The 14,296-nt window shown below is 44.4% G+C and overlaps 3 protein-coding genes across 3 annotated transcripts; all 3 read right to left on the bottom strand.

Annotated features, from left to right (window-relative positions):
* Window positions 1–150: 150 nt before the first annotated feature.
* trim35-13 (tripartite motif containing 35-13) lies at window positions 151–2,652 on the bottom strand (the record flags this gene model as incomplete). The annotated part of the gene is made up of 6 exons (XM_079746356.1): window positions 151–686; window positions 780–898; window positions 1,010–1,032; window positions 1,133–1,363; window positions 1,456–1,551; window positions 2,434–2,652. 6 exons carry the CDS (start codon window positions 2,650–2,652, stop codon window positions 151–153), a joined length of 1,224 nt encoding a protein of 407 aa, XP_079602482.1.
* A 1,240-nt stretch (window positions 2,653–3,892) lies between these two features.
* On the bottom strand, window positions 3,893–7,195 carry vac14 (vac14 homolog). Its single transcript, XM_079746349.1, has one exon. It carries the CDS (start codon window positions 7,066–7,068, stop codon window positions 4,678–4,680), a length of 2,391 nt encoding a protein of 796 aa, XP_079602475.1. The 5' UTR covers window positions 7,069–7,195; the 3' UTR covers window positions 3,893–4,677.
* Window positions 7,196–8,693: 1,498 nt separating this feature from the next.
* LOC307082541 (uncharacterized protein) lies at window positions 8,694–14,078 on the bottom strand. Its single transcript, XM_079746160.1, has 8 exons — window positions 13,686–14,078; window positions 13,515–13,584; window positions 13,317–13,428; window positions 12,421–13,193; window positions 11,451–11,790; window positions 10,800–10,936; window positions 9,768–9,873; window positions 8,694–9,669 (listed from the first exon to the last, which is right to left on the bottom strand). The coding sequence occupies exons 1-8, from the start codon at window positions 13,979–13,981 to the stop codon at window positions 9,026–9,028; spliced, it is 2,478 nt and encodes an 825-aa protein (XP_079602286.1). The 5' UTR covers window positions 13,982–14,078; the 3' UTR covers window positions 8,694–9,025.
* Between the last annotated feature and the right edge of the window lie 218 nt (window positions 14,079–14,296).

The following is a 14,296-nucleotide window of genomic DNA, read 5'->3' as shown; positions in this document are numbered from 1 at the left end:
ACAATCCTTTCCACTGTACTTTGCTGAGGTACTCGCATGCATATGTATAACGAAACGGCTATCCCATTTTTTTTTCTTCAGGTTAAAGCAGATTTTCTTTCAAAGGATTATCATTGGAAGTTTCTCCCAACGCTTGAGCAGATCAGTGAATCAGTCTGTCAACAGGGAGATCCTGGCGGGGAGAACCTTCAACGGGTGCTCCTTGCAGGCACTGCAGAAGTAAGGGAAGGCCCTGGGGGTAATGATGCCTGTGAAGGTGTAGAGCGGGGTCCTCTCCCCGGGGTCATAGAAGGTCACCTTGCATCGGTCCATGTCCAAGACCACCCTGACCACCTGAGGGGGCTTGCTCATGACCAGGGGCTCCCAAGGCGCGGTACAGGCCTTGTGCTCGTTGTTGCGAAAACGTATAGTCCAGAAGCCCTCGGCCGGGGTCAGAACGTGCTTCCCCTTCCTGTTGATGGAGTCACTGGCCACGCCCACCACCCAGTAGGTGTTGTCCTTGACGTCGATGTCCCAGCTGTGGCGTCCGGTGCAGAAGCCCTCGGCGCCCAGCATCTCGGCGCTTTTGTCGAAGCGCTCGGGGTTGTCCGGGAGATTGAAGATTTGCGCGCAGGACTGCAGAGAGGTGAGGTCCTCTGATAGGATGAAGCAGCTGGCGGCTGTGTTGGGGTCCAGGATTACAGGCGCTTGGGGAAAGACATGCAGAACCAAGGAATGAGTAATGGAGCTCAGAGACAACACATAGATGGCAGCCTGTGTCACTCGGCAGCTGAACTCACTGAAGTGAATCCTCTTCTTCATCTTCTCCCACACTTTGTATTTCAGGGAGCCGATGTGTTTAGCCACGTCCACAAGTGATCCCGGCCTCAGATACGGGTCCACTGGAACTCTCAAAACCCTGAAATGTGAGGTGTTACGATAAGGCTTCGTTTTTTAAATACTTCCTATCTTTCATGTATTGCCCCCATTAGATTTGCTCAGCGCTTTCATAGGGCTGCAGGTTGCATACCTTTTGATCGTTTCTTTGTAATTCTGAAAAGTAAAAGTAGGGATATAACTTAATGTACAGTGCATACAGATCACACATGTATTCAAACATATAGTATATCAACATTATGTTCGTTTAGTTTACTTGTAGGAAGGGGATGTCTGACAATCTCATGTCCTGCTCCGCAGCGTAGATGGAGTTGGTGAGGATTCCCAGCTCGCTCTTCATCTCCTCAATATTCTGGTTAATCATCCCTGTCTTGTGATCCACCTCTGCCTTTAAAAGACCCAGTCGGGCCTCTTCCTCTTCTTTCAGAAACTGACGCATCGCATCAAATTCCTCTTTTATTTGCTTCTCTGTGTGTTCTGCTTGCATCTAGAGAGGGGGGGTGGGGAAGAAAAACAAATCAGTTTTTTTTTTTTTTCCCTGTTCTGTTGGCACAAGGGCTTGATGTTGGTGCAGGGTACCTTAATATGCTCTGCCGTGTGCTCACAGAGTGCGTGAGCCTTCTTGTATAGTGGCAGCTTCTCTTTTAGAGCCAACAGTGCACTTTTGAGTTCCGCCTAGAAGGTCAGTCACAAGGCATCAACACTTTTAAGAAAGGGTCACACTGGCATGATACTGTCCAAGCCGTCCGCAACAATGCGGGCCTTTCAGCTGCACACACTGTTCCCCGGCCGCAGTTCGCCCTGCAAGTTAAGCTGCACAATGCGGCCAGAAATTACATTGTTGAAGGTACAGCGCTGAGCCCTCATGTTAATGCAACGTCAGAGGGGGGGAACTTAAGAGGATAGAACTTAAGAAGACCTCTGATGGCATCAATGGAATCGGGGTTTCCTAGGATTCTGTTGAAGAAGGCATAAGCCAGGTGGGGGAGCTGGCTGACTGTGGCGACGGCGTCACATTTAGGATACCTAGTGGGGAGTCTTGTTTCAACAACCTCAGGGGTTTTAGGTGTGGCCTACCAGAAATATGATTCTATAATTAGAGTGTGATTGACTGCTGCCCAGAGCTTCAAACATGTTACTGTTATGGGGCACGGGAGGATTACTGGGGCACCAAGGTTGTATTACCTGGGCTGGAAAATAATATCACAACATTAGATTCCAATGGTAGACGTTTTGAGCATGCCTCTAACCCTAACGCAAACAACCACTTGAAATGACAATGAGCAATACCTATATCCATTTAATGAATTTACATATGTGTAAATCAAGTGAAGTTAATTGTATATGATTGAATCAGGGACAATGTAATTCCTGTCTTTTAATTCCATTTAAAGACTTTTTATCTTCTTTTTTTATGAGTAGCTAAGAGCTGATAACAAAGGTCAAAAGAGTCATGGCCTAATTCAGAAGATACCAGACGATAGACTTTGATGGACACTTAAACCCTATCCTAAATTAAATTAACAAAAAAACTAAACAAATGTATGATTATATTACCTTGCAATCAAGTGTTCCCTCCCTCAAGGCGTAGAGCCTATGTCCATCGTGGCCCGGGGCTTTCTCACATAGTGTACAGATAGGTTCCAGGTCTTCCAGACAGAACAGCTTCAGCATTAACCCGTGTTGCCTGCAGGCCTCCGGGTCATCCCTGCTCATGCCCTCCTTGAAGGACTCGCAGGGCTTCTCAAGCATACTGCTCACCACCAACTCCTCCATCAAAGGAAGAGCGTTCTACGATGGACAGCGGCCGGCAGTGGGAGTCACCAGCGCCTCGGTTTTTTTGCAGCTGTCCTTAAGACGGGTTATAAAAAAAACGATGTTTGCAGGTTAGCGCCGAGGGCTGATTAAGATTATCTTCACAAATTGGACAGGAAAGGTTGTTGCTCAGATGACAGCGTCAAGTGTCCTCAGTGGGCTCAGGGGAGGACCACAAGCTAGCGTTACCCGTTCCCCTCCCACGACCCTGAAAGGCTATCTCTATAAAAACCCTGGCGTTGTTCAGGGATAAAAGTGTCAATTGCACGTCTTCCATGGCATACCATGTGTTGTGCTGTGTAATGCCTGGCATGCATGAGTCTCAGATTATAAATAAACGCCACACGCAGAATAAAGCCCAGGGAGCCGTCTGGGACCTGTTTTGAGCGGCACACGAATGAAATTGGAGACGAAAGTGAGGGTCAAATATTTGAACTTGAGGCATGAGAATAGAGAACTGAGGACCATGAAACACCCTGCTTTAGGAGGGGGAACATTTGTATGTCTTTCTATTGATCATACAAATAGATATCATACATACATGATGCAATAATTGGCAGATCATGGGAAAAATGAATAGCAGAAGTGGTAGGTATAAATAGAAAGACAGGTTTATTTGGGTTAGGGTCAGTGGACCTGGGTTGAACTTTAGCTGCTGGCCGTAGCAACAAGGTTAATTTAGCTTTGGCTAGCAGCTCTATTTTTAAATGTGTCTAATGACTATTTTCCATTTTCAACATCATCAAGAGTCAAGCATGTGTTACATGATAAGCAAACACAATAAAAGGTTCTTTTCTTTTTCAGTATTCCCATTGCTCTTTTCCATATTGACATTTAAAGCCTGAGTGATTGTATTCATTTTTTGGAATGGGTTTGTTGTTCAGTTATCACCAAAATCAAAACTATAACAATTGTTTTCACGTTCAGTGGAGTCCAGTTATAGTGTTTATAAAGTTTGTGTTTGTTAACTTCTTTTTTCGGTTTAACTATGTTTATTTCAATTTGGTGTTTGTAACTATGACTTATATGTATTCTGTATAAGTCTATTGACTTTATAAAGATGTAGGCCTACTTGAATTTTTTTTAAAAAGCTGTAATATAAACAAATATACAGTAACCATTGTATAGATTGATCATCACTCGTCACAAAAATAATATAAAATAGTACTATGGATGTTTACTATGTTATATAGGTCTAGATTTTATTCATCATGTTATAATGGGAATCAGATTTTTCCACAATACAATTGATTTGGGTATAATGAACAGGAATGATAATGCACATGATTTTCTTTCTCAAAAAACACAGACATGTGTAAAATGTTCCATATATAATTATGTGTAACAAAAACAGCAACAAAACATGTGGCATTGTTTCCTTAAAGACAAACAGCAACCGATGGCTGTGACAACAAACCAATGCAATCCTGTGCACCCCAAGTTTCCTTCATCTACAAGTTAATAATGTAGTCAATCTTGTTGGCAAATACAATACCAATTTAATTCCTACCCAGGTGCCAAGAGGCTAAAGTAAAATGTTGTTTATACAGAGATGAAAATTCCAGATAATCCACAAATCCGTAAACATAATAAAGTGAGACAGGAATGTACTGCACAAAATTGCAAGGCATATACACATAATTTTACGATTATGTGAGTACATACATCTATCAACGTTTAAGGTGCCATCTCACGTTGACCATATAGAGTCTCTGACATCTTAAATACACTTTAGATACCAGTCAAAATAATTACAATATTTTGATACACAATGTACGAGTGTTTGTTCTCACCTACAAAAGTACAACTATTTCATAAAGTCTAGATTTACATGAGTTTCAAGTTATACAGCAAAACAATTTTTGGCCACAGAAGCATGTTTAAAAAAAACAAAAAAACTCTGCTCTACTAAAGTCAACCAATTTCTTGCAATAACTTTAGTCATAGCTCATCCGTAACAGAGTTTGCTACCAGATGCCACAATAATCACATTAGCTTCCTGTCGGAGAGGTCGGTGGCGCGGCCCGAGCGCTGGTGCCTGACCTCCAGATGCTTGCTCTGGACCCGGTCAAAGTGCTCCAGCAGCTCGCGGTAGTCCACCGGCGCGTGGGAGGCCTGCCGGGCCGCCACCTGCTGCGCGCGGGGCTGTGCCGACGCGGAGTCGTCCGCCGTCCTCAGGAGCTCGGGGTTGGGCACGCAGCGCAGGCGGTGGGACAGCAGCTGGAAGGCCTGGCTCTGGGGCAGCAGCATCAGCAGGCCGTACAGCGCCTTGATCAGGTAGGGGTTGTTCTCCACGTCCAGCAGCTGCAGCCGCAGGTAGGTGAAGATGGGGCTCTCGATGAGCTGCACCAGCTTGTCCACCTCCATCAGGAAGTCCACCGACACCTCCAGGTCGCCGAACTTCTGGATGAGGTCGTAAGCGTGCCGGTAGTTCTGCGTGAGGAAGCACAGCGACACCGTGGCCACCGGGTTGTGGCACCAGGACCGGTACAGGCAGCAGAACAGGGCGCAGCTCTCCTGGGTGTGCAGGTCCTTGAGCTGGTTGCGGAGCTGGAAGAGCTCGGCCGAGGTCAGCAGGATGGTGTTGAGTGTCTGCACCATGGTGGAGGCGAACTTCAGGTCCTCTTCCTTCAGCAGGATGTCCGCCATGGAGTGGAAGATGTTCTCGGCGTGGAGCAGCAGACACAGCTGCCGGATGATGAAGCCACCCCGGTTCTCCAGGAGCTTCCTCTCCTGGCTGAAGCGCCGCAGCAGGTTGATCATGAACTTGTAGAAGTAGGAGTTCATGCTGGGGGTGGACGGCGACGAGTCCACCGCTTTGGAGCCCCCGCTGGGCGTGTGGTATCCCGGCTTGGCCCCTGCCGCGGAGGGCACCTTGAGCTCCAGCCGCTGATCACCGCTGTCACAAGAAGCCGACAAGTCCGTCTGGCCGGCGGGGGACGAGGCGATCTCTGCCAGCACCTCCAGATCCTTCAGGATGACCTCGTCTGACTCGTCCGACAGGGTCTTCAGCAGCATGGGGAACAGGCTGTCCGTGTGCCGGAACATCTTCCGCGGCGTCTTGATGTACAGGTGGTACAGCCATTTTAACACGGCGATCCGCGTCATCATGCCGGTGGAGGAGTCGTGGAGGTGGCGGTCCAGCACCTGAACGATGCCGTCAAGATCCAGGGATACGTGAGACCGGTCGGTGCTCGTCTGGGAAAAGAAGCTGATGTTACTGAGAGCTCCGGATTCCTGGGAGGCCTCCAGCAGGTCGTTGCTGTCCCCCTCTGCCTTGGGCTGGTCCTTGTGCGGCGGCGATCCAGTGGCCGTCTTGTTCTCCTCCTCCTCTTCCTCCTCCTCCTCGTCATCCTCCGGGGTGATCAGCTTCATGAGGCTGTTGTTGCAGGCACTCGCCGCTTCTTTGGTGGACTTCTTGCGGTCGTCGTAGGAGAGGCAGGGCAGCACCGCCGTGAGGATGCCGGAGGAGTACGGGAGCAGCACCCTCCCGGAGAGCGTGATGAACTCCCTCATCCAGGTCATGGATGTCAGCTGGATCAGGTCGTTGGTGGTTTTGGTCTCGTCGACGACCTGGCAGTGGATCACCAGAATATTGGCCATCTCAGCAAATTTGACACTGGACGGGGTCTTCTTGATCTCTTTGAGGAACTCCCCCAGGACCATCTCACACATCCGCCGGATCTCCTTGCTGTTGTCTCCCAGGATCTGGAACAACCCGTCGAGGATCTCCGGGAGGTAATCCAAGAGGTGGATGTCTGGCACAGACTCCAGGACCAGTATCCAGGAAATTATGAATTGACGTGCATATTGGTTGTTGGAGTAGATCCTCTCTCTCAAAAGTGGTACAAACGCTACTAAGTCAAATTTGTTACTCTCCGTCACTATATCCTTTAGCAATCTATCCAGGAGTTCAGATCCACTCTTCACATTGGGGTCGGGATCCGCTGCCAGTTTGCTCAGGCCATCAAAAAGCAGGTTAAAATGAGGCAGTACAGCTCCTCTCGCTACCTTGACAATGTTGTAAAGGGCCTCGCAGGCATAGTATCGCAGACGACTATCGGAATCATTGAAGCATGTCAGCACGGGTTCAATCAGTTCCTTCAAATACAGACCCGAGTCCTTACCGAGAGCAATGGAGCAGGCTGCCAGTCCAATGAGACCTCCTTTGCGACTGTGAGGATGCTGTGACAGTGCAAACTCCGAGGCTAGTATTTGGATCACGTGCCTGATCTGAGTCGAGTTGTTCTGGGCCACAAACTCACGGACCAGCTTTTCGATCTCTAATGCGGCGACTTTCCTCTTTTCATACAGTTTATCATTCAGTGCTCTAACTATATTGGGCGTCAAAGGGGAAAAGTCCTTTTCCGTGTTCATATTTCCAAGTTGCGATTACGCTGCTATCCGGCTGAATAGCGATGATAGCAAGCAGGTGGAATGCCTTTAATCGCCTTTAAAATATATATTGGTCTTATGACCGAACCAAAAGTACTTCGATAACGGTAGGCAGCTGACTCTTTACTTCCTCCGGAAATAGCGTTTAGATTGTAACTTTTATTTTGGTCCCCTTCCCTCCTTCACAACAGTTCCATCTCGCAAAAGAACTGTTCCGGCCGTCTGTGAAAACCTATTTGGCAGAGCTATTTAGAGGGAGATCTCTAAATATCTCTCTCTAAGCATATTAGTGAATATCTCTCTCTCTCTCTCTCTCTCTCTCTCTCTCTCGCTCTCTCTCTCTCTCTATATTTTTTTTATGAATATATATATATATAAAAATTCTCTCTCTAAATATATTAGAGAATATCTCTCTCTCTCTCTCTCTCTCTCTCTCTCTCTCTCTCTCTCTCTCTCTCTCTCTCTCTCTCTCTATATATATATATATATATATATATATATATATATATATATATATATAGATTCATACATTTTTTTCCCATAGAGCAGAGCCTATATAATTTATAGGCTCAGCTCTATGGGTTTTGCTTTCTAAACTAGTAACATCTTTCCATTGTTGTTTGAAGCAACATACGTCTATCATTTCATCTAAAAAGGTTGAGAGCAGTTGCACAGCCATGTACAAATGTAAGGATGTAATCCCTGGATCTTAAATGTATTAATAGGCTATATAAAACTGTTAGAACGTCATGGCTGTCGCCTTGCATGGTCGGCTCCGCCTCCGCCGTCGTAGTGTGTAAAACAATTTTGCAAGTCGCTTTGGATAAAAGCGTTTTCGAAATGCCTCAAATGTGATTGCAAACGTCATTCACCTCACATATTTTATGTATATTTTTTCATAACATATAACTAATAATAACACTAGGAGCCTACTAATAATAACAAAAAAAATAATTGTTTTGCCTTTTTCTATTTGGTATTTTGGAAAGTTTGTACATTCCATTATTTCTGTATTTATACATTTTAAGAAGACATTGTATGCAAACAGTACTATAAAACAATGGAGCAAGCTATACTGATTTTTTTTTTGAATGACGAAGGAAATCTATTAAATAGGGGAAGACGTTTTAGGTTCACGGATATTATTCACATTTAATTTACAAGGTAGTGAAAATTCTGAGATTAGATTAGATAGATTAAACTAAGAATTTAGATACGGCTTACTAACATCATATAGGTTTTTGTTACATCATCCAATTTTACTCTCACTCTTGGTGAGATTGTGGCCAAACATTGCAGAATATCCTTAAATACGACTTGTAAATGAGAATATTTGTCTTTAACCTGGCGAGAAACAATTACCTGCTTTACATTGGCTACAGACAAAAACAAATAACAACCTATTTTTTACTTCAACAGACTACGTTGCAATATATGTGTATATGTGTGACCATGAATTCCAGACTCAGGGGTGTCAAAACAAAAAAGGTTTTATTTAAATGTAGACATATAACTAATCTAACATCACAAGTGTAACACATTTTATTGTGTTTCGGTTTGAGGACTCTGAATAGGAATTGGCAGTGTAAACGTGATATAATGCCTTCTTCTGGGTGCATCAATACAATATCAATCATAGAACACTCATTACTCTCATATATTAGATACATACACTTCAATAACACATGCTATACTACTATATAGTTAGCTCAATAGTTCAATACTATATAGTTGCAAAACTTTTAGTGACGTGGGGGTACACTTCTCAGAATTCTGTTTTGGGTCAGTTCAAATATTTATATTTCTGAATGATCAGGGGATTTCTCCCAGATGGTATAGCTACAGAGGGGGGGGGGGGGGGGGGGGGGGGGGCGTTTATGATGCTCTTTTCTGATCCCCCTTACAGCTCATGTCTTACAAACGGCAGCTTTTAATTAGATCAATTAAAACACTGGTGATGATTAAAACCGTACTTGTACGCATAACTCTTCCCACAATCAACACAGCTATAGGGCTTTTCTCCCGTATGTGTCCGTAAGTGGATGTTCAAGGAGCTCTTCTGGGAAAAGCTTTTGCCACATTGCTGGCAACTGTAAGGCTTTTCCCCGGAATGCACTCGCTGGTGTAGTTTCAGATACGTTTTTTGAGCGAACCTCTTCCCACAAACGGGGCAACTGAAGGGCTTCTCGCCTGAGTGTCTCCGGATGTGTACTTTCAAACTGCTGAGATAGTTGAATATCTTCCCGCAGAACAGGCACTCAAAGGTTTTCAGTGGCTTCCTAACCCGCTGGTCCACAGCCAATTGTTTACTCGCGTTGGCGTTGTTGTTGCTGTTGCTGTGGGCATTGTTCATACAGTCAGAGTATTCTCCGGTGGCTTGGGAAGGGTTTGTGTTGTCGACAAAGGTGCTCAGCCCAGAGTCTGCAATCAGATGCTCTATGAGCGGCACGGAGGGCTGTGTGCCTTGTTGCTGCTGCGTCTGGCTGTTGGCGTTCATGGTGAAGTTGTGTAAGTCTCTCGCGTGAAGGCGAAGCTCGTTGGGGACGGTTCTGTGAAGGGAGCTCTCCTCGAACGTAGGCCCGCCTGTGAAGATGGACGCGGCACACGCTTCAATAAGTACATATGATTACAGTAATGGTTCTGATTTCGTTTTTTGGGGGGGTTTATCAAGAGGAACCTACTTTTTCTGTGATCCCTGGCTCTCATCTGTTGGCCAATTGGCTGGTCATCGTATGCCTCCTCTTTAACAAATATTAGGTCGGGATCACTGTCTATCAGGTTTATTGCCTGCAATGCACAGAAAAATAACACAATAGTTATTAGTAGCCGGATAAAAATATGGTACTGCTGAGAAAACAAATATAATTGAGTGCATATTTTGGAATCACAGTAGTACAGTTGTTATAAACAGTGATCGGCTACTTAATAACAGCTGGACTTATTATTCTTTGTTATTAAACACAGCCAGTAACAATAAAGACCATCAATAACTTCAGTGAGTGCAGCGCTGAGCGTTTGCTGGTCAGTAGAGATCATAAAGGTATAGAATGGTGAGCACCAGCAGTTGTTAGATTTGTCTGCGCCATTTACGTCTGGGAACATTAGGATTCTTTTTGGACGAATGCAAAGCCAAAATAAAAGTGGCCTATCAATCTGCGATCATCCTTGATCGATGCACATTATACTAGTAGATGCACATCAAACATGTATAGCCGACGCCGTTGATGGCAAAACCATCCAAATGTATTTTTGGCCAGTGCGAGGCTGGCATGGGATAAACCTAAACATAAACTCACTAACTTACTCTCCATATAGCCTTCAGCCAAAATGTTACCACCACGTCAGATCGATATAAGGATGAAGATAGAACCTATAAAAAACCTATGGGACAACTCATTATCACATCGCCTATACTCATTCATGTTAGGGCACAGACAAGGAACGGAGCATTTGCTGACATTTTGAGTCCACCCTGAGGTTTATAAATTTGCCAAACCCAAACGTACCCCTGTTTCTTAGGGGAAAATATAGTACCGAACTTTAAACAGTGACCAAAAACCGTAAACCAAACTGAACCGTTAATCACTCGAACAGCTACACCCATGGTAGTTCAATATAACAGGCCCATATAAGTAATATATGCAAATGACTGCAATTGATATCATTAATTACATCATTGTTATAAAGGGGCCCATTGTGTTATAATTAAGTACCTGTGGTAACACCTCTCTGGTGGCAGAAGCTTCCATTCTCTCTTTCCTTTCCGTGGCAACTCTTTCTTCTCTCCATAGGTCACTGCACCAGTCCTTTCCAAAAATGCCTTCAATCGTTGGGGGATGCTGTTGCTGCTCTATATAAACGAGAAATTTGTGTAAATCTTCAGCTTGCAGTGAAGAAACAAGTAATTCGTTTGAGTAGGCTACCCTACTGTGGAGAAAGAATATGTTCTTGATGGCATTATATAGAGGTGTTATTTATTTAAGGTCCTTTTGATACAACATTATGCAACACTATTACAAGGTGGCCGTGTATCAATTAAATATGTCGGTATTTGCGTGTGTGTTTGTGTGTGTGTGTGTGTGTGTGTGTGTGTGTGTGTGTGTGTGTGTGTGTGTGTGTGTGTGTATATATGCTTGATTGAGAAGTTAATTATTCTCAAAGTAAAACTAGTCGTCTAATCGAATTTTGATCGACTAGATCCACTATCCATCAGATCAACCATTGTAATGTGTAAAAGGAAAAACATCGACATGTACCCGGGGTTGCTGAGGCCGTTCTGGGGGTTGCCAGCCCCATGGATGTAAATTAAGAATGGCCACCCCCACCTCTGTCGCCGTGTAGCTTACACACTCTTCAATACCTACCTTGTACACGTTTTTCCAGGCCATGAGTCCCACTCGGTCGATGGTCAAGAGTGTCGTTTGGATAGTGCTGTGTTTCTCGGGCTGCCCTCAGTTGAATCTCAAGTGAATAGCATTTCTTTTTTAATGCATCGTTTTCACTCTTCTGTTGCGATATCTCTGTGTGGAGGACGGCGGAGCAGTCATCGGCAAGCTTGCTTATTTCAACTAAGGCTGCGTTGGTCAGTTGTTCCAAAATAGTGGCCAGATTAGTTCTGAAACTTCTGTTAGTGGTGTCGCACATCATGTTGACAAATTCGCTGTATATTTTTTGAGGGGAAATCCTGCAGATCGAGCGGACCCAACGTTACTTCTGAAACAACTGACTGGAAGCCTGCTGCCGCAAGGGATTGTGGGAAAGATGCAATGTGTAGGACTGGTCTATGGGATGCATTCTAAGAACGGACTGGTCGATGATTAGGTTATTTTCGTCTTCGTTCTGACCATCGGTATCTAGATGAGATCATGCATCGGTAGCACTTGATAACATTTGCATGATAGTAGTATCCATAGATGCCAAATGGCCTTTTAATACAATTTGCATATAGGATATATTTATAAATCATATTTGTATATGTATATGTGTTTATTATTGTATAATAATCTTAATGTATTTTGTCTTTCATATTCATTATTTTCTAATCAATTATTTGTCTTTTCACTGAATAAATGTACATTTTGTAGTTCACAAAATATGACAACGTTATTAATATGTTATTACAATATGAATATATTTTTCAACAGGTTAAGCATTCAATAATAAACTTCCTAATTAACAGAATGTGAATGTGACTGAGGGGAATCAATAACATTCACACACAATGTCCTTTTGATACATCACAAAAAGAAGACATCCAAAGTGTAGAACCAAATTAATTTATTTTTGGTCAAAAGTGATTGAGCGTGTAACGCTGACAAATTAAAATTGCGTGACAGTAATGTGTGTGGTGGTGGTTGTGGTGGTGTTGGTTGGTCCTAATCCAACAGGGCGACCATGTCTGGCTATCGATTCCCCGCTATACGAGTGTCCGTCCACCACGTCTGCGTGCACGGCCAGGTGCTTTTTGAGGTTACAATTCTTGGTGAAGCCTTTACCACACTGACCACAGACAAACGGCTTCTCCCCGGTGTGCGTGCGCTGGTGCATGTCCAGGGTGCACTTCTGGATGAAGCCCTTGCCGCAGATGGGACAGCCGTACGGCTTCTCTCCGGTGTGGGTGCGTTGGTGCGTGTACAGGTGGCCCTTCTGCGCGTAACGCTTCCCACATAGCGTGCACCTGAAAGGCTTCTCCCCGGTGTGGCTCCGCTGGTGGATCTCCAGCTGGCTGAAACAGCGGAAGCCCTTTCCGCACTGAGCGCAACCAAACCTCTTGGCCATCTCAGAGTTCCACAGCAGTCCCTGGATCCTTGTGTTCTTGGCCGGGCCCAGGCCCTTGGAGGCCGCATTCCGGCAAACTAGTGTCTTCCCACTAGTGTCCATTTTGTTGTTATTGTTGTTGTTGTTGTGTGAGGCAGGTGTTGGCCTAAGCAAGAGGTTCTGATCGCATGGGGTTTCATGGAACTCTGCTGGTGCAGCCGCATTGGATGAGGCAAGAGTCTGGGTGATGGAAAAGCTGGGAATGAACAGTTGTACACTTGACGCTGATTTTGGATGCATTGGAACATCTGACCTCTTCTTCTCAGGATGGGTTTGCTTTTCTGCTTCTCCTGTTGAAAGCAAAAAATAATCTCAATGAAATAAATAAAATAAACCTGAAATGTTTACCATTTCACAGTTTTGTCAATCTTACATTCCACACTTTTGCTTATTTTATATATCAGGTTACTCACTTGTATCGGTTTCTAGTTTTTGCTGTGTACTTATTTCACAGGTCTGCTCTTCGGCTAACTCCTCTTTAATTACCCTGATTACAGGCTGTTCTTTTGATTTGTCTGTGAACCGCTGGGAGGAAACACATGACATGATCAGCTGACTAAACAGAGGCCTATCGTCAATCAGAGTGGTACCAAGTAAATAGTAAAACTCACTTGATGAAAGCTTTCTTCATCTTCATTAGTTGTCTCAGCGGAGGGACATATGCTTTCCCGTAAACTTTCACTAGAGTATAGGAGGCAAACCAATGATGCAGTTAACGTGCCGTTATTGCAAGGAGTTATAGTGTAGTAATATGTGGATTTAATGTTGTTTGATCTTCCTACCTTTTTATTGGTTGGATTGTAGCGCCACTATCTAATTCGCCGCAAGTCATTTCTGAATCACGTGTGATTGATCGTCCCGCGGTGTCCTGCCGGTGTCCTTGGGCAATCCAAAGCAGCTTCTCCATCAACTGCAATTTCTCTGTGAGTGATGCGATTTCATTTCGTCCCCGATTAATCTCTATTTTTAGCATCTTTGATTCGATCTGGACTAGTTTACCTATTTCCAATACAGCCGTTTTGGATAACGCATCCATGATAGAGACAAGCTGTGAGTTAAAAGACAAATTTGTCGACATGATAAAATCGTAACAGTTAGTAGCCTATATAAGAAGAAGGTTGTTACACTGCAATTACTGTCGGATCAAGCAATCCTATTATTAATATAAAGTATATTTGTTAAAATAGGCTACACTGCGATAGGACAATGTCCTACTTGAAGTAGGGCTTGCGTTTAGTGCCAATTGTCAAAAAAGCCATCGTTTCCATCTATCGGAGCGGAGGAGAATCGCAAATATATAGGACCAAAACAGTAAGAGCCTTGTCGCTACCAAACAGCAACAAACTCGCTTCAACGCAAACGTATGCGGCTCCATCACTGCCTCAATACAACC

Source organism: Pollachius pollachius, assembly GCF_949987615.1.
Source record: "Pollachius pollachius genome assembly, chromosome: 11".
In the NCBI taxonomy this organism is placed as follows: domain Eukaryota; kingdom Metazoa; phylum Chordata; class Actinopteri; order Gadiformes; family Gadidae; genus Pollachius; species Pollachius pollachius.
This window is presented reverse-complemented; position numbering and strand designations above follow the sequence as displayed.